General features: G+C 45.0%; 1 protein-coding gene and 2 pseudogenes across 3 annotated transcripts; 2 read left to right on the top strand and 1 right to left on the bottom strand.

Moving 5' to 3' along the window:
• Positions 1-5,013: 5,013 nt before the first annotated feature.
• Positions 5,014-7,951, top strand: LOC131502697 (protein ARMCX6-like). Of its 3 annotated transcripts, none has more exons than XM_058713609.1 (4): positions 5,014-5,143; positions 5,446-5,523; positions 5,899-5,973; positions 6,293-7,951. In XM_058713609.1, exon 4 carries the CDS (start codon positions 6,438-6,440, stop codon positions 7,338-7,340), a length of 903 nt encoding a protein of 300 aa, XP_058569592.1. In that variant the 5' UTR covers positions 5,014-5,143; positions 5,446-5,523; positions 5,899-5,973; positions 6,293-6,437; the 3' UTR covers positions 7,341-7,951. The 3 variants fall into 3 exon arrangements, with proteins under 3 accessions (XP_058569592.1, XP_058569591.1, XP_058569590.1); XM_058713608.1 differs by having other exon boundaries at positions 5,899-5,979; XM_058713607.1 differs by lacking the exon at positions 5,446-5,523 and having other exon boundaries at positions 5,025-5,143; positions 5,854-5,979.
• Positions 7,952-12,339: 4,388 nt separating this feature from the next.
• On the bottom strand, positions 12,340-14,365 carry LOC131502692 (potassium voltage-gated channel subfamily S member 3-like; annotated as a pseudogene).
• A 2,025-nt stretch (positions 14,366-16,390) lies between these two features.
• LOC131502693 (potassium voltage-gated channel subfamily S member 3-like) lies at positions 16,391-18,496 on the top strand (annotated as a pseudogene).
• Positions 18,497-20,266: the final 1,770 nt, after the last annotated feature.

Here is a 20,266-nt window from a genome sequence, read left to right as displayed (position 1 = left end):
GCCCTCTCCCGCCCCCAACCTGCATTCTTCTGTGAGGAAAAAAATACTATAAAGCTATTTTCATTTGAGAGGAAAAAAAAAAAAGAGTGGGAGTTGGAGAGTGATGTTGGGTGATGGCCTCCAAAACCCCACATTTTCTCATTCGTGGGGAGTGTTACACACCTCACTCCAAATCATCTTGATGTTTTCTGAGGCCTAACACATAACACAAACCCTAAATGAGCCCATTGAAGTGTCTAGAATTGCAGAAATCTCCTGATGAGGCCAGTCTTCTAAACAGGAGAGCTACACACTAACACTTGCATCAGTCAGCAAGAAAGAGGCGTGGAGCCCTCAGAAGCCAGTAACACAGAAAAGATTGAGTAGGAATCACAGCTACGTAGTGGATATCTGTCCAAAAAGGCATGCACACTGACAAAGTAAGTAGCATAAAAGAACATTACAAAATATACTTGAGTACAAATAGGAAATATCACCTTTAAATAAAATAAGTGTTAGAGAAACACTGAGACCACTGAGACCAAATTGCCTGAAATCAGCATCTAGCAATTAGTGTAAAACAATTTCACTGACTGGTTTGGTGAACTCTGTGATTCACCTGTCAGCAATGATAGAACTTTTTTATACAGGGAAAAGTAATCAAATAATGTCAGAACATGGGATCTACAATGGAATATTCCTTAATAGTTCAGATATAAGGCTATTATCTGAGTATAACTTTTATAATCCACAGACAATATGGAAGCAAATCAAGAAACTGGAAAGTTTGGGAATAGGCAAAACTCCACAGAAATTCTTGTCAGGGTAACTTCCAGGAGGCAGTACTTGGATATGACTGAAATTTAGCAAACAGAAACCAAATCAGCTATGTGATACTGTATTTGGAGAAAGATCACGTGCAGCGTGGGGCTTATTCAAGAATAGGAATGTATGAAAAGAAGAGTCAGAGAAAAGTATTGGTAGTTCCCACCCAAGTGCTGTCTGAGGAGAGGGAGTCTTGGCTAAGATGAATGGAACATTCAGCTTTCCTTGGCAGAGCCATCACCATAATGTGTAAGAGTATTTCAAGCTTCCTTAGCTGAAAGCCACTTCTTTTTTTTTTTTTTTTTTTTTTTTTTTTTTTTTTTTTTTTTTTTAAATTTTTTTTTTCAACGTTTTTTATTTATTTTTGGGACAGAGAGAGACAGAGCATGAACGGGGGAGGGGCAGAGAGAGAGGGAGACACAGAATCGGAAACAGGCTCCAGGCTCCGAGCCATCAGCCCAGAGCCTGACGCGGGGCTCGAACTCACGGACTGCGAGATCGTGACCTGGCTGAAGTCGGACGCTTAACCGACTGCGCCACCCAGGCGCCCCTGAAAGCCACTTCTTAAGGTGAACCAATGACCTTGATCTGATTTCAGGCTCACCAAGCAACCTTCCGAGGTTGTGGCTTCCCAAATAGTAGCTTGACTACAGGGAGAATGGACTGGTAAAACTGACAGAAACCTCCAGTACCCCCTGACAGTTGAATTTCTCAGGGTAAATTATTCATTTGTCACTCCTATTGAGACTTAGCTTCCCTTTTGTCCCACTTACTGGGAAAGAATGCAGAGATACATGGGTTTGGGTATTCAGATCTCGATTTATACATAAGTCTCTATGAATGGGGTTCTTTCCTTGATAGAGGCCTTTGCTTTCAGATAAAGTCAGGGGTTGATCATACAACAGTGAGGATAAGACACTGAGCTATATATACAGCCTTGTGGAATCCTTTCAGGAAAGCCAGGTAACTCTGGTTTAGAATACAATCTTGTGCATCACCATTTCCAAAATGTACCTCTCTAATGTTTAGTTAATGTGAAAATTACAACTAAGACATCCTGTGGCACATAGGCCCCCAGCATCTCATTCATAGCTGGACAATGGGTTAATATCCAAAGTAGTTAAAAGGCTCTTGCAAATCAATATCTGAAACAATTTACATTTATCCCTGTGAAAAGAAAGTAAGTGCATATTACGTTTTATATACCCTTTCATTTTCCCCAGCAAAAGGGTGAGCATTGTGCCCAAAATAGACCAACTCAATACTCTCCTACTAAAATTTAAATCTTGAATACAGATTTAAGAAAACACTGAAAATCAGCAGAATTGTGGTATCCTGAATAGACTATCTGTGAATTCCTCCTACCTATACCCCTCAGAGCTGACCCTGATCTTCGACATTCCCTCATTGTTTCCATTAACCAAGTTTGGTTTCTGTTGCTTGCAACCAAACAAAGTTAACTAAAACAAATTATTTAGTACAAAAACAAATAACACAGTACATAAAGTAACACACCTTTTTAAAATAACAATCTTCTAGGGGCGCCTGGGTGGCGCAGTCGGTTAAGCGTCCGACTTCAGCCAGGTCACGATCTCGCGGTCCGTGAGTTCGAGCCCCGCGTCGGGCTCTGGGCCGATGGCTCGGAGCCTGGAACCTGTTTCTGATTCTGTGTCTCCCTCTCTCTCTGCCCCTCCCCCGTTCATGCTCTGTCTCTCTCTGTCCCAAAAATAAATAAAAAACGTTGAAAAAAAATTTTTTTAAATAACAATCTTCTATATTTTTTTTCTCACTCTCTACAATCCTATTAGTGTTTCCATCTGGGGATCTTTTTGTGTTTGGGGGCACTCTGTAAGACACCTGTCACATGTGACTACATACCAAGTTGAGCCAAAATGTTCCTTTTGGCAGTGGCTTCACATAGTCTTCTGCAGGCTCAGGAACTTTTAACAGGCTTGTCTGAAGAATTGCTTAAGGATTTTCCTCTTTTGCTTTTGAAATGGTATGTCAGGCAAACAACCTGCCCTTAAATAGTTGATGATGCCCTTAAATAGCTATAATGGAGAGCAAAGTAGATTTTAAATGTTAGTTTCTAGGTTCCTTGGTAAGAATTGTGGATCTGAATGACAAAGGAGTAAGATAACTGAAAGGGTTATCATTCCCATGTTTTATAGGAAGTTTTAGAGATGGAGTGGACTCAAACCAGAAAGGTCTGACAGACTGGGAAAATGACGGTCGGGATAGTTATATGTTGGAATAAGTGGAAAACATACCAAAGTAGGGGAGGGAGATATTTTATACTAGTAAGGAGAGGTAAGAGTGGTGCTTTTGTCCTTGAGGCTTTGTTAAGCTTTACATACTCCTAAGTTCTTTCTAATGTATATGGTCAAAACAAGCAAAAGCCATTTATATAAGTACTTAGCAGCCAAAAATTGAATGATGAACAGTTAGATTTGTTAGTAAAACTCCATAAATGGAATTCACTCGTCTAGAAGAAAATAAAGGGAGACAAAAAGAACAGTATAAGGAGATGATGCAAAAGAAATGCTGTAAGGATTTTAGAGAGAAATAGCATGATACTGGTGAAGGAATTTGGACTACAAAAGTTTTGAGGAAGACCAGAAAGTTGTGGTGTGCTCTTGACTTCTGAATATCACCAGCAAGGCACTCTGGGCTCCCTGACTCACCTCCTGAAAGGGCCTCCCCCACACAGGGGCCCCTTACAAGGGGAACTTCCTGCTAGGGTGTCTTATTTCAATGTTCTAAGAAAGAAGCTGCCTGAAGGGTCTATATTTAGAGTATGACTCCCTGGCAGGGACAGCTGAATGTCTGGAGACTAGTTTCTGCATACTTTGTCCCCGAGTTCTGGGATTATTCTGAGGTGCTTGTATGGGTGGTACAGTGAAATTGTCACAGAAGGCAGAGAGTGAAAAGGCCTCTTTCTCCTGGTGACTGCTTGGGATCCTGTAAACTGTGCTTTTTGTGAGGGAAAAATGACAAAGATTTCACTTACAGACCCTCACCACTATCTACACTGGAAGGTGCTGAACTCAAGCCGCTGCTAGGGTGACATATAGTACATGAACAACAGATCCCAGAGATATCTCACCAATGTTGTGATTAAATGAACATTTCACCTGCTAAGCCTCATTTCCATCAGTGAGTGGGATAACAGGGAATTCTTTAATTTGTGGATTTCTTATGGGTTACACTACAAAACTTGAGAATAGATTTTGAATGAAGACTTTTGGGTGAAAAACAGGCTAATCTGTGAAGTTACTAATTTCTAAAGTTCATCTGAACAGTAAGATTAATCTGAATTTAGGGTCTGCATAAAGTATGTCCTTTGAAGCCAGAAGGAAAGCCATTCAGCAATCTTCTATGAAGTTCTCAGCCATCTGACACTTAATACTATGAGTTCAGCCAAAGAAAGGGAGAGTGGTTCACGTATCAAAAATGACCACGATTAAAACACTGACCACCTCACTATACATTCATTTTATCCATCAATCTATAAATCATATTGAAAGCACACTAGTTTTGTTTGCAAGGATATGTTTTTAAATTTTAATATGCTGTTTGGGACCTGCTATTTCCTGTGAATTCAGTAGAAAATATTTTCAACAGGGTATAAATTAACTTAACCAAATCAATGAGGTCTTCCTATTACCTGGCAAATCTTGTTTATTACATATATATGTATCTACATACGTACATAACTTAAATTCTTTTTTCTCCAACTGAAATAAATTTATTATATTTTCTGGTTACAAAATAGTGTAGCTTGAGTCAATAAAAAAGAAAGCATGAAATAGAACATAAATGTATCAAAAATATTAATAAAAACCTCACAACTACTTGAGCTTCCTTTCATGCAACTCCCCCCAAACCCCCGAATTTTGGTGCGGAAACCGGATTGCAAAGGAGTAGAAAAAGAAGGTATGGGGGCAGGAGTTTCAGAGCCAAGGAAAAGATAAGAAATTTCCCCCCAGAAGAAGTATAAGTAACAGCTGACCCAGGAAAAGATGCTGCCCCATCGTGTAATTAGAGAAAGGCAAATTCGACCACCAGAGAGCCAAGGCCACTTCTGGCTTAACGGTATTGTTATAGAGGAAAAGAGTGACAGGGCCCCGTGTGAAGGGGGGAGGTACGGGGCAGGCTGGCGCCTGCCGCACTGCTTCTGGGAGTGGAAATTGGGGGCCAGAGCTCATGCGTGACGTGGTGGTCACGTGACCAAGAGCTGCCTAGAGCAGAAGTCCTGCTAGTCGCCTCCATCTGGGTACCAACCCCTATTACTCTGCAGGCGTATGGAGGAAGAAGGAAATTAGTCCCGGACCGCGAGGTCGGTAGGAGCCTGGGCTCTGCTTAGAGGCGGCGGGGGTAGGAGAGGGCCAAGGGCGTCACGAATTCAGGTTCGAGCTGATCCGGGTTGTGTCCCCTTCTCGCCTACTTTCTAAATGCCGGCGCCCCCCTCCCTCGTGCCCATTTAGTAGAGAGAACTGGTGGACTTTGGGCGGGTGGTTAGGGGAGTGAATGGCGGTTCCAGAGACTCCGAAGAAAGGTGCCACAATTAGGGCACTCGTGTCCCGAGTGCTGCTCCGTCCACCAAATACTCCATCCCCTGGGTTCCCTGTCTGTTTGCAGGTTTGTAGGTCTGTTGGCCCATAGGACGCCTCAAAACTCGTCCTGAGGGAAGGAGCAAACTGCCTTGGGACCGTGCAGGTCGGTCTGAGGGTGGGATGAGCCCTGGACCCTGGGTGGGGGGTGGTGATGGGGATGGCGGAGAAGGAAGGGCTGGGAACTGCGCGGGCCTGGTCGAGTCGCCCTCTCCTGGCCCCTTCTTTCTCCACACCCCCTCCCATCTCAGTGCAGGGAAAGGGGTGTGGCGGCCTTTGCTGGGGAAATGGCGGATGATATGGGGGAAGGGGGGAAACCCTCGTTAGGAAAGTCAGGAGGGTGTGAAAAATATTTTAAAGTCAAAGGCTGAAAATTCAGAAAAGCGGGTATTAGGACCTGTGTTCTCAGTGCTGATCCATCCAACCACATTTTCAGTTTTCCAAAGCCGGCTATCTGTCTTTCCATCTGTCCTTCTGCCAGACTGTCCATCAATCTCTGTGGAAGGAGCACTGACAACCGAAGACAAGGGAAGAAGAAGGAATTTACCTGACTTTGGTAGAGGTTGGTGGGGAAAACTGCCTGTGAAGCTTTGTAGGTGGGGGTGTGTGACAGAGGAGACTACCTGAAGGTTTGCCTCTCCATGTCACCACCCTCCTGGATAGCATAGCACAGCCCTATCTCCTGCCCTTTTCTGTAGGGCCTGAAAGCATAATGGTTGGTCCCAATGATACATAGAGAATAATAAACAAATAACAAAGAAGCAGGTTACTAATAATCCAACTCTCTCAACCAGAACTCAAACTCTACCCTGTTTGTGTAGTGAGGCACAAATTCAAACACAGCGCAAAGCCCTGATACTATTTTTCAACCATAGATTCATCACAAGAGAGCTACAGGAACCTGAGAGAAGCTGAAGAGGACTACACTCCACCATTACTCACCCTGGCCTTAGCATCCTCTTCAATCAGGTGGAACAAGTCCCTCTCCCATCCTACCCAAAGACTGGCACAGACCTGAGCATGGGCCGAGCTCGGGAAGTGGGTTGGATGGCAGCAGGACTCATGATTGGGGCTGGTGCCTGCTACTGTGTTTACAAACTAACATTAGGAAGAGATGACAGTAACAAGTTGGAGGAGGAGGAAGAGGAATGGGACGATGACCAGGAGCTGGATGAGGAGGAACCTGAGATTTGGTTTGATTTCACAACTATGGCTCGGCCCTGGAGTGAGGATGGGGATTGGACTGAACCTGGGGCCCCTGGAGGCACTGAAGATAGGCCTTCAGGTGGGGGCAAGGCCAATCGAACACACCCAGTAAAACAGCGCCCATTCCCTTACGAACATAAAAATACTTGCAGTAATCAAAGCTTTAGAAATTTCAGTTGTGTTCTTGACCTCTCCAAGTGTCCTTTCATTCAGGGAAAAATGTTGTTTGCTCAGCCCAAGGATGCTGGTTTTTCATTTATCCACAATATCAATAGTCATTTGGCCAGCCTCTCCATTGTTGGAAACGCGATCCCCACTCCTGACCCCGCTATTAAGGAGAAAGCTTTATGTGCTCCGGATAACTTGAATGCACGTATTGAAAATCAGGGGCAGATTAAGATGTACATCAATGAAGTGTGTCGGGAGACTGTGTCACATTGCTGCAACTCGTTTCTGCAGCAGGCCGGATTAAATTTGTTAATAAGCATGACAGTTATTAATAACATGCTTGCCAAGTCCGTTTCAGACTTGAAGTTTCCTTTGATAGCAGAGGGAAGTGGATGTGCTGAGCTTCAGGTTTTGAAACTGTTAATGGGTTTGTCCGAAAAGCCAGTCTTGGCAGGGGAATTGCTGGGTGCCCAAATGCTGCTCTCATTCATGTCCCTCTTTATGAGGAACGGAAACAGACAGGTTCTCCTGGACACCCTGGCCTCTTAAATGGCCATCTCGAACAGAATGGAACTGAATCTGCCCAAAACCCTTCTGGTGAACACACACATGTGTTCTCACTCAAAGAATCTGCAGTGGGTGCTGTTGAAGATCCAGTCTTAGCCCATCACCACATCACGGGGTGAAAGTTACACTTGCTAAATCGAGGACCACACTCCTATTGGCCAGGCAGGGGTTCCCACAGGGCTTGGAGTAACTTCTTGGTTTTGCAGTCTGCAGGCAATGTGCATTGTCAGTCACTCCCTTGTGGCCTTCTTCCTGTGGTAAAGGGATCATTCCAGCTGCCAGCTGTGGATACAGAACATCCTATTATAGCATCATGAGGGATGCCCTGCCCGTGGTGGTCTCCCTGTCTAAGCGGGACCATTTTGTGGAGACCAGACACATATCGGAGCTTGTGCTGAAAATGCTTTTGTTGCCGCCTAGGTTGAATTCTTTCTCATTTACTGCTTCTTCTTTGCGAGCTGATGGATGGTGAACCTATTCATCAAAAACCTACACCCCCCTTTTGTGTGTTGTACTGACTTAACCTTATCCACCCAAACCTACCATTTGTATGTATCATCAATAAAGGTGTGTGCTTTGATTGGCAAAAGCGAGACATGGAACTTGCCCTTGAGTTTACAGTCTACATGAAGAGGAAGACAAAAATACGCGACCAACCGACACCAACCCACGCTAACTAACTGGGGGCCTTTGCTCCCTGACAAATGCATGCTTATCAGTGCTCACAGGAGGCGGGGTAGAGGTGGGCTGCAGTGCTCAGGATAAGCCTCAAGAAGGGGCTGGAGGGCTGGGGGTGGGAGCAGGGGAGTGGAGGTGGGGTTAGTGGAATCAGGATGGAGTGTTGGGAGGACTGAAAGAGACAACACTTTTGAAGCAGGCGGCACAGTGCCTGGCACCTGGAGCAGAGAAATCCCTCAACGAAAGTGTCTTTCCTTGACTGCCAGCCTAAATAGGAAGGTCAGTATCCTTGGGGTGTGTGTACACGTCCTTGGGGACCACTGGACAACCCATCCCTGCGCATGTCACGCACTAGTATAGCAGTGATGGTTGCCGCTCTCCGAGTGCCCACTTTGTATAGTTCTGTCTCTCCTGCAAAGCGGCTGTTAAACCTACCTCCAGGCCCCCTCCCTCCCTTGGGACCCCAAGCCCAGATTCCTGGCAGAGCGAGAAGTGTTGGCCTCTGCTTCCTCTGGGGGAACCTCCTTTCTGCCCTTTCCCTGGTACCTTCGTTGAAACCCAAGAAGGGGCCAGCAGAGCCTTCCATGAACTCCCCATTGGGGTGGTAGGGCAGATGTTGAGGGTGGTAGCAGGGTATGACAGGTCCATGGGGAGACATCTCTGTCGCCTCCATCCAAGCTCCTGGCATCCCTAGGAGGAAAGGAGGAACCCAGCCCTGTGCACTGAACCACTCCGTGGATCTGGGCAAGTCACGCTGCCACCCCTCTCAATACTGCCAGACCCCTCCCAGCAGCACCTTGGCCCTTGCATCACCAAAGCCAGGTTCCCTGACGGCTATTGATGTGTCAAGCGATGGTCCTCTTCCTCAGAGCCCTGGCCAACAGGCTCAACAAGAAGCTTCCCTTGGGCAGAGCTGCTTCTGTGCCTGGTGCCCTCTCCTGGTCTCCATGGGTTGCTGCTCTGGGCCACTGTGCCCTGCACATCAGCACTCTGTGCATGCTCTGCTTTCGGACTGCTCTCCTCTGCACAGAGCACAGTTTTACTTTTTCTCCCTTCTCCCGGAGTTTGGGTTGCAGGTAGATTACAACTCTAAGACTTGTATCCATCCGCCCTGTGCTTCAGGCTGACTAGCAGGCACGGGCACCTGCCAGGTGCCCCAGAATCTTCCAACATGCAATGGAGACACTGCTTCTTCCCAGGCACTGGCACCTTGGATGGCCAGCATGTGACTTGTGGTTGCTGTGACACCACGCCCCAGTAGGGCTCACCCCCCGGGAACTCTATTCCTCTGCTGGCTCCTGGGCCCTGCCATGTTGCTTAAGAGTTGCTAATGCGACCACCCCTTTCTCCCAAGCCAGCCTCAGGTGGACTGGGCAATCTATTTCCCAAGTAGAATGGCCGTGCAGACAGCTCCCACACCCACTTGTCCCAGTGGAGCCTGCTTGGCCAATGCTGTCTTCAGTGACACCCTCATGCTCATTCTCTTTAATCTCAGCACAAAGGCAGAAAAGATTTCCTCCTTCCTCCTGGCTTGGGGCCCCAAGTTAACACATGCCTCCCTTCTCCTCTTTGCTCTGCCAAATCAACAGTCGAGTGCTGCCACAGGCACTTGTCCTCCATCTCCAAGGCAGGCACTTGGCGTTTTTAGGCCAAGGCTGACTTCTAACTCAGGGAGGGCCTTGGAGGCTTTCTGCCCATCTCCTGAGCAACTTTCTGTCCCTGGGAAGCCTGTTGGCATCGAAGGGTCTTCATGGTGTGGTTTTGGCCCAACTCAAGAGCCTCCTCTGCGTCTGCTGGCACTGCCCTCCAGAAAACACTCCTTGTGTCTGGAAGCTCAGGCCTCTGGTCTGCCCTTCATCCCTTGGTTGGTTGCTGTGCCAGAGCAGGAGCCCTAGAGGCAGTGGAGGGGACTCAGGAGCATGCCTGCCACTCAGGACCTGATTAAGACATACAGAGGCTTTCAGCACCAGAAAGACCATGGTGCCCCCTCTCATACCTAATTCAGAATGAAACAGCATGGGACCACCGGGCACCAAACTTGCCTACCTGCCTGCTGCAACTAACAGATTCTTTCTGGGCTTCCCCATGGGAAATATTTGACAAGGTCATCGATGCTTGAGATTGTCACACTCTGTGGGGAAGGGCCCTGCCTTGATGGGGCCCACCCCAGCCTTGCCTGCCTCTTGGCTAAATCTGGAACTGCCCCCACAGACTGCCTTCCAGCTCCCAAAAAGCCCTGGTTCTGCTTCTTATTCATCTCATGATTACGTCTACATTTGGTGCCTGTGGGTACCGGCTTGCACACTAGCTCCCAGTGCCCTCCCCAGCTTGCTGCCTCTCCTGGGAAATTTGTGATTTGACCTCCCCCCGCCCCCATTAAGTGACTCCTGAGGTTGCAGACATCCAGCTTCCCAGCGGATGCCTCCAGTCTCAAAGTCTGCATCCTTCCCCGGGGCCCTATGTGTCACTCTCAAAGCAGTTTCAACCATAATCCCCTCACCTTGATATGCCACCCACAGATAGGCACAGCCCTCACCAAGTCAATCTCTAAGCCACCACAGCACCATTCAGCTTAGAGTTTGACAACTGTGGCCAGTGCTGGCTCCAGGCTCCTTTCCAGGGGCGGGCCACCAGTTGGTCTAAGATGCAGATGGGTGCTACACCACAGTCCAGGACAGTCCTGCAGAGGATCGGCCAGTCCCTTGTCTGCTACACATGCTGCATGCATCACCTCACACCCTGTCACTTCCCTCCTCTCTTGCTCTTGGCCTCCTGTTACCCGGAAGGCAGGCTTCTTTTCCCTCATTGCCTCTTGTTTTTGTGTGTGGCTTAGGATGTCCTCCCTCATGCCCCAATTACAAAGAGTCTTCTGTAGGGTTTCCTAATTCCTTCATACTTTTTACACTTAAAGGGTCTCACAGATCTACTTGGAAGTTACCTTTGTGAAAGGTAGGGGGTGTGATCCAACTTGACTTCTTTCGCCAAAGGGGTAGCAAATTAACCCAGCACCATTTAGCACTCCATTCTCACGCTGCAGTGTGGCACATATGGGATCTTCATGCACCCAGCCGAGCATCCCCTCTGTGGCTTCCCGGTGGGAATTGTGTCTTGAGGCACACCTTTCTCCCAGGAACTCCTAACTGACTCGGGGACCCTCAGCTCACTGGGGGGGGGGGGTGCTATGGCAGGTGGTGTGTGTGTTAGCAGGGAGGTATGTATTGGTGCTTGTGAGCAGGCCTCTGTCCCAGGTTCCTTCTCAGGACGTATCCTGGCTCACAGGAAACATACGAACCCCGTCCCCCAGCCTACTTTAACAACACGGGAAAGTGGGGACTGGTTTCTTCCCTCACCAAAATTACTTTATTTGTGTGAGAGAAAAGCAAGTTCATTTTCTATGTTTAGATTTGCTGCACTTTGCACATGGTAGTCTTTTGCCACTGTTGAAGTATGCCTATTGTCACATGTTGCATTCATGGCTCAATAGTTTCTCTCAACACTGTCCTTGATTTTTTATTTTTATTGTGTTATGTTTCATCAATCTGGAATTTTAACTAGTCTGTTCCTGTCAATGTTTGTATTGAACTGTGATATTTTTTTAGGAGTCTTCACATCCCACATTTACTAGAAAACATTTGCCTATATTTCCTTCTTTTCTTTAATATTTTTTTTGAGAGAGAGAGAGAGAACAAGTGGGGTGGAGTGGCAGAGAGAGAGGAGAGAGAGAGAGAGAGAGAGAGAGAGAGAGAGAGAGAGAGAATGTGAAGTAGGCTTCCATGCCCAGTGTGTAACCTGACACAGGACTTGATCACACCACCCGGTGATTGTGACCTGAGCTGAAATCAAGAGTCAGATGTTGAACTGACTGAACCCCCCAGGCACCCTGCCTATATTTCCTTTTAATATAAATACAGTTTTTCTTTTTAGAGTTAAAGAAAGAATTTCTTTAGAGTTAGGTTCTTTTTTTAACCTACTAGTAGCGTATATTTGTAATGTGTGTGTGTTTTTGTACATGTGGTTTGAGGTAGACTTTGTATCTTAATTTTCTCTAAATGTATAATGAGTTACACTAATGTCATTCATTGCAGAATCCAATTTTTTCCCATACAGAATTAGGCAAGTGTGCTCCAAATTCCCATGTTTAGAATATGAACATGGATTTACATGCATTGTCTCCTTTTGTGGATCTTAACAAGCATGTAGTCTTCAGTCACTGGACATTTGGTTCTTCTTATCAGTAATTCACACTTAGCTCAATTGAGTAAATGACAAACACAGAATGATATGTAAGGCGTAGCAATAAGTTCCACCCAACACCATTCACCTTTTTTCCCAAAATCATATCACAACTCTTTCTTGTAAAACATAAATTTTAGAACAAGGCACTTAATTCACTGTACTGTGGAAAAATAAAGAACATTCTACCATCTTGGAGCAATGAATGTCCAAGTATGGCTGTAAGGTACACACTGAGAATTTAATGATTTTAACGAACCCATTGAAGTTTACAAAGCTGTGTTAACCTAACATCAGGAAAGAATGCAAGATAAAGGCACAAATGTCCCTGCTCATGTTGCAGTGTAATTCCCCAAGGATGCCATGTTATAAACATCCTCATTGTCTTCAGTGCTTGAAGCATATGTAGACTTGGGATTGCTCACCACAATTCCCATAGAAGATAGACTGGTGATGAAGGAGTGCATCTGTTGTGCATAAATATCTCTACTGTTAAAGTAAGGTAGCTTGTGACATGTCTCTGGTGGGTCCTCACTGCACTGGTTCACATCAATGTCCTTCTGCTTCTGGAAAACTTGTTGAAGATAATGGTGATAGGCCATTGATAGTGATAGCACAGATGATGCATGTGCTGGCGATAAGCTTCCTGGCCAAGGTGACTCGGTGCTTGTCTCCATAGCCCCTAGTAGTCATGCTGATGGTGGCCCACCATCAACATATAGGGATGCTGGTGAGGTTGGAGATGTGGTCGTCTTTCTCCACAGAGTAGATAAGCACAGAAAAAACGGAAATGCCCACACAGAGAGAAGCAACAGCCTAACTTCATGGTAGCTGTGTCTCTATGTGACATCTAGAGAACAAAGTCCTACTGAGTGCTGGGCAAGCTTGAGAATTTGGAAAATCCTTATAAGCCTGAAGATCTGGACCACCATGCCCATGTTCTCAATGTCCTCGCTCTCTTCCTCCTTGGTGTCTACAGTCAAGGTGGCATAGAAGGGAATAATGAAGATGAAGTCACTTATATTCAGAGGGTTCTTCCAGAATTTCTTTTGAAAGGGAGAAACAAGCAGCCAGATGGCAAGCTTGCAGGTGAACCAAGCGATGCATGCAATCTCCAAGCCTTCCAGCACGGGGTCATCTACCTCTCCATCCTCATTCTGGAACTCTGATATACTGTGGACACACATGGCCACAACGGAGGCCAGCACCACACTCAAGGAGGTGATGGCAATCAATGAGCTTGGCAGACAGGCAGTAGGCTGGATTTTCCATTCAAATCCAGATCTTCTTCTGTAGTTGACCAAATTGCAGCTTATCAAACTTATCCAGCTCCTTCTCAGAGAACAGTCTTCAGAAGAGCCTGTACTCACATCATTGCTTTTCATGTCCCAATCTTTCTCATAGTTTTCTTCCTTGCCTTCCTAGTAGCCCTTACTGCAACAGAAAAAAACCCCACACAGCTCCTCCATGACATGTAGCTTACCTGTGTAATAAAAATTCAAAACATATCTGAACAAGGAGGGGTTCAGTTCAAAATAGTACTCCTTATCGGCATCACTCACTGTAGTCTCACAGCTCCAGAATGGCCTCTTCTGAGTGACAGGTGAGCAGCTTTCTGAGTCTGGTGTGAGGAAACCACGGGAGGGTGCCTTTGGTTGATGCACTTCTTAGAGCCTCCCTCGTTCAAGTTGACAAGTCCCTCCTCTTGTCCAGGATGACGCAAAAACTAATCAAATACCATGGTGGATAGAGGAGGCAGGGAGCTGGATGTGAAGGGAGATGAGGAAGTTCACACTGCACCCTTGTGTTAGATGTCACACTCTCTGCCCTCGTCCCATCCAGTGGAATGTCCATCATCATCTAAGAAGCTCTGCCCTTCTTCCCTCACAGAATGTGTGGTGCACACAGGCATTTAGTGGCCAAAAGGAAGAAAATAATCATGTTCTCCGGTTATCCCAGCTGAAGCAATTGCTAGGAAATCAATCTTACAGATTTGAGTGGGATAAGATCCTCCACCAATGGGCTTCTTTGTCATCTGTAGGATCATAAGCTTCTTCTGTTTCCCGTGTCTGCTTTGTGGCACACACTGTCCTGGGAACTGCGGGAGTCCAGACAACTCAGGATCACTCAGCTCTGTGATGCTGCCTGCCCACGGCTGTGGGGATCAGGCTTCATGGTGCAGCGAGGAAAGCAGGGTGGCCTGCCTAGATCTGTCTGTCTGTCCATGCAGAATCCAATTTTTAATGTTTTAAGTGAAATTGCACTAAGTTTATGGGTTAATCATTGGCAAGAGTTGGCATCTTTATAATTTTCCCATCTAGGCACATTTATTTAAATCCTCATTTTCTTTAGTGAAGTTTTCTTTATAATCATCTTTCCCATTTCTTTTTGGGTTTTATTCCTGTGTATTTGTCTGTTTTTGTTCGCTTGTGAATAGGCATGGTGAATAGGCATTTACCTTCTCCTACAATGCTATTTCCTTCAACTCCACTGTTCTTATTCCATGTGCCAACACACTAGATATATGTGTGGGGTCTGCTGCTTTTGGAACAGCAATAAAAAAGGAGAATGATCAAGTGCTTCACGATAGTCACTCCTAAAGAGGAAGGAAAAGGAAAAGGACAAGAATTAAGTCCTATTGTTCCACGAATGCTCTTTTCCAGGAACTCTCCCTATAGACCCTTTCATTTTTTTTTTTTTTGTTACTTTTATATTCTCTTGCTCCCTCTTCCCTGGAGTGGAGTAGTTCAAACTGGTTATTCTGGCTTATTCAATCATGTTTTTTTTTTTTTCAATCCTGGCAAGGTCTCTATTATGTTTAACCATGTTCTATTGTTCTTTGTTCTTGGATGTATGGATATGGGATGATTTTGAAGGAAGGAAAGGTATTGGAATTTAGCCAAACTTTAAATTGATGGCTATGAGTTTTATAAGTTAGCATTGAGAAGTCTAAGTTTCTCTTTTACTTGAACACTTATTGCCAGGTTTCTCTGCTTTAGATGGTATCTTTTGTCTGCAGCTACTTAAAGATAAGAAAACCAACATATTTATATTACCTCCCACCTTCTTTTTCTTTCCCCTCCCAGTTTCTGTTAAGTATTAATTTCTATTCCATCTGGGTTACCACCATTACATTTTTTTCAGATGAATTTTCCTTATCTGCCATGCATTTTTCAGGTCCTCTATATATATATATATATATATATATATATATATATATATATAAAATCTTAATTGGTCTTTGTCAGATGCAAATATTTATTCAAAGGGAGATATATGTCATGGTTATTTGAAATACTTATTTGTGGTAATAACTTGAGCCATTAAACTACTTTTCCTTCCTTCAAAATCATCCCATATCCATACATCCAAGAACAAAGAACAATAGAACATGGTTAAACATAATGGAGACCTTGCCAGGATTGAAAAAAAAAAAAAACATGATTGAATAAGCCAGAATAACCAGTTTGAACTACTCCACTCCAGGGAAGAGGGAGCAAGAGAATATAAAAGTAACAAAAAAAAAAAAATGAAAGGGTCTATAGGGAGAGTTCCTGGAAAAGAGCATTCGTGGAACAATAGGACTTAATTCTTGTCCTTTTCCTTTTCCTTCCTCTTTAGGAGTGACTATCGTGAAGCACTTGATCATTCTCCTTTTTTATTGCTGTTCCAAAAGCAGCAGACCCCACACATATATCTAGTGTGTTGGCACATGGAATAAGAACAGTGGAGTTGAAGGAAATAGCATTGTAGGAGAAGGTAAATGCCTATTCACCATGCCTATTCACAAGCGAACAAAAACAGACAAATACACAGGAATAAAACCCAAAAAGAAATGGGAAAGATGATTATAAAGAAAACTTCACTAAAGAAAATGAGGATTTAAATAAATGTGCCTAGATGGGAAAATTATAAAGATGCCAACTCTTGCCAATGATTAACCCATAAACTTAGTGCAATTTCACTTAAAACATTAAAAATTGGATTCTGCATGGACAGACAGACAGATCTAGGCAGGCCACCCTGCTTTCCTCGCTGCACCATGAAGCCTGATCCCCACAGCCGTGGGCAGGCAGCATCACAGAGCTGAGTGATCCTGAGTTGTCTGGACTCCCGCAGTTCCCAGGACAGTGTGTGCCACAAAGCAGACACGGGAAACAGAAGAAGCTTATGATCCTACAGATGACAAAGAAGCCCATTGGTGGAGGATCTTATCCCACTCAAATCTGTAAGATTGATTTCCTAGCAATTGCTTCAGCTGGGATAACCGGAGAACATGATTATTTTCTTCCTTTTGGCCACTAAATGCCTGTGTGCACCACACATTCTGTGAGGGAAGAAGGGCAGAGCTTCTTAGATGATGATGGACATTCCACTGGATGGGACGAGGGCAGAGAGTGTGACATCTAACACAAGGGTGCAGTGTGAACTTCCTCATCTCCCTTCACATCCAGCTCCCTGCCTCCTCTATCCACCATGGTATTTGATTAGTTTTTGCGTCATCCTGGACAAGAGGAGGGACTTGTCAACTTGAACGAGGGAGGCTCTAAGAAGTGCATCAACCAAAGGCACCCTCCCGTGGTTTCCTCACACCAGACTCAGAAAGCTGCTCACCTGTCACTCAGAAGAGGCCATTCTGGAGCTGTGAGACTACAGTGAGTGATGCCGATAAGGAGTACTATTTTGAACTGAACCCCTCCTTGTTCAGATATGTTTTGAATTTTTATTACACAGGTAAGCTACATGTCATGGAGGAGCTGTGTGGGGTTTTTTTCTGTTGCAGTAAGGGCTACTAGGAAGGCAAGGAAGAAAACTATGAGAAAGATTGGGACATGAAAAGCAATGATGTGAGTACAGGCTCTTCTGAAGACTGTTCTCTGAGAAGGAGCTGGATAAGTTTGATAAGCTGCAATTTGGTCAACTACAGAAGAAGATCTGGATTTGAATGGAAAATCCAGCCTACTGCCTGTCTGCCAAGCTCATTGATTGCCATCACCTCCTTGAGTGTGGTGCTGGCCTCCGTTGTGGCCATGTGTGTCCACAGTATATCAGAGTTCCAGAATGAGGATGGAGAGGTAGATGACCCCGTGCTGGAAGGCTTGGAGATTGCATGCATCGCTTGGTTCACCTGCAAGCTTGCCATCTGGCTGCTTGTTTCTCCCTTTCAAAAGAAATTCTGGAAGAACCCTCTGAATATAAGTGACTTCATCTTCATTATTCCCTTCTATGCCACCTTGACTGTAGACACCAAGGAGGAAGAGAGCGAGGACATTGAGAACATGGGCATGGTGGTCCAGATCTTCAGGCTTATAAGGATTTTCCAAATTCTCAAGCTTGCCCAGCACTCAGTAGGACTTTGTTCTCTAGATGTCACATAGAGACACAGCTACCATGAAGTTAGGCTGTTGCTTCTCTCTGTGTGGGCATTTCCGTTTTTTCTGTGCTTATCTACTCTGTGGAGAAAGACGACCACATCTCCAACCTCACCAGCATCCCTATATGTTGATGGTGGGCCACCATCAGCATGACTACTAGGGGCTATGGAGACAAGCACCGAGTCACCTTGGCCAGGAAGCTTATCGCCAGCACATGCATCATCTGTGCTATCACTATCAATGGCCTATCACCATTATCTTCAACAAGTTTTCCAGAAGCAGAAGGACATTGATGTGAACCAGTGCAGTGAGGACCCACCAGAGACATGTCACAAGCTACCTTACTTTAACAGTAGAGATATTTATGCACAACAGATGCACTCCTTCATCACCAGTCTATCTTCTATGGGAATTGTGGTGAGCAATCCCAAGTCTACATATGCTTCAAGCACTGAAGACAATGAGGATGTTTATAACATGGCATCCTTGGGGAATTACACTGCAACATGAGCAGGGACATTTGTGCCTTTATCTTGCATTCTTTCCTGATGTTAGGTTAACACAGCTTTGTAAACTTCAATGGGTTCGTTAAAATCATTAAATTCTCAGTGTGTACCTTACAGCCATACTTGGACATTCATTGCTCCAAGATGGTAGAATGTTCTTTATTTTTCCACAGTACAGTGAATTAAGTGCCTTGTTCTAAAATTTATGTTTTACAAGAAAGAGTTGTGATATGATTTTGGGAAAAAAGGTGAATGGTGTTGGGTGGAACTTATTGCTACGCCTTACATATCATTCTGTGTTTGTCATTTACTCAATTGAGCTAAGTGTGAATTACTGATAAGAAGAACCAAATGTCCAGTGACTGAAGACTACATGCTTGTTAAGATCCACAAAAGGAGACAATGCATGTAAATCCATGTTCATATTCTAAACATGGGAATTTGGAGCACACTTGCCTAATTCTGTATGGGAAAAAATTGGATTCTGCAATGAATGACATTAGTGTAACTCATTATACATTTAGAGAAAATTAAGATACAAAGTCTACCTCAAACCACATGTACAAAAACACACACACATTACAAATATACGCTACTAGTAGGTTAAAAAAAGAACCTAACTCTAAAGAAATTCTTTCTTTAACTCTAAAAAGAAAAACTGTATTTATATTAAAAGGAAATATAGGCAGGGTGCCTGGGGGGTTCAGTCAGTTCAACATCTGACTCTTGATTTCAGCTCAGGTCACAATCACCGGGTGGTGTGATCAAGTCCTGTGTCAGGTTACACACTGGGCATGGAAGCCTACTTCACATTCTCTCTCTCTCTCTCTCTCTCTCTCTCTCTCTCTCTCTCTCCTCTCTCTCTGCCACTCCACCCCACTTGTTCTCTCTCTCTCTCTCAAAAAAAATATTAAAGAAAAGAAGGAAATATAGGCAAATGTTTTCTAGTAAATGTGGGATGTGAAGACTCCTAAAAAAATATCACAGTTCAATACAAACATTGACAGGAACAGACTAGTTAAAATTCCAGATTGATGAAACATAACACAATAAAAATAAAAAATCAAGGACAGTGTTGAGAGAAACTATTGAGCCATGAATGCAACATGTGACAATAGGCATACTTCAACAGTGGCAAAAGACTACCATGTGCAAAGTGCAGCAAATCTAAACATAGAAAATGAACTTGCTTTTCTCTCACACAAATAAAGTAATTTTGGTGAGGGAAGAAACCAGTCCCCACTTTCCCGTGTTGTTAAAGTAGGCTGGGGGACGGGGTTCGTATGTTTCCTGTGAGCCAGGATACGTCCTGAGAAGGAACCTGGGACAGAGGCCTGCTCACAAGCACCAATACATACCTCCCTGCTAACACACACACCACCTGCCATAGCACCCCCCCCCCAGTGAGCTGAGGGTCCCCGAGTCAGTTAGGAGTTCCTGGGAGAAAGGTGTGCCTCAAGACACAATTCCCACCGGGAAGCCACAGAGGGGATGCTCGGCTGGGTGCATGAAGATCCCATATGTGCCACACTGCAGCGTGAGAATGGAGTGCTAAATGGTGCTGGGTTAATTTGCTACCCCTTTGGCGAAAGAAGTCAAGTTGGATCACACCCCCTACCTTTCACAAAGGTAACTTCCAAGTAGATCTGTGAGACCCTTTAAGTGTAAAAAGTATGAAGGAATTAGGAAACCCTACAGAAGACTCTTTGTAATTGGGGCATGAGGGAGGACATCCTAAGCCACACACAAAAACAAGAGGCAATGAGGGAAAAGAAGCCTGCCTTCCGGGTAACAGGAGGCCAAGAGCAAGAGAGGAGGGAAGTGACAGGGTGTGAGGTGATGCATGCAGCATGTGTAGCAGACAAGGGACTGGCCGATCCTCTGCAGGACTGTCCTGGACTGTGGTGTAGCACCCATCTGCATCTTAGACCAACTGGTGGCCCGCCCCTGGAAAGGAGCCTGGAGCCAGCACTGGCCACAGTTGTCAAACTCTAAGCTGAATGGTGCTGTGGCGGCTTAGAGATTGACTTGGTGAGGGCTGTGCCTATCTGTGGGTGGCATATCAAGGTGAGGGGATTATGGTTGAAACTGCTTTGAGAGTGACACATAGGGCCCC

The sequence above is a fragment of the Neofelis nebulosa genome, chromosome X (assembly GCF_028018385.1).
Source record: "Neofelis nebulosa isolate mNeoNeb1 chromosome X, mNeoNeb1.pri, whole genome shotgun sequence".
NCBI classification, from domain to species: domain Eukaryota; kingdom Metazoa; phylum Chordata; class Mammalia; order Carnivora; family Felidae; genus Neofelis; species Neofelis nebulosa.
Note: the sequence above shows the minus strand (reverse complement) of the source record. Positions and strands in the feature narration are given on the sequence as shown.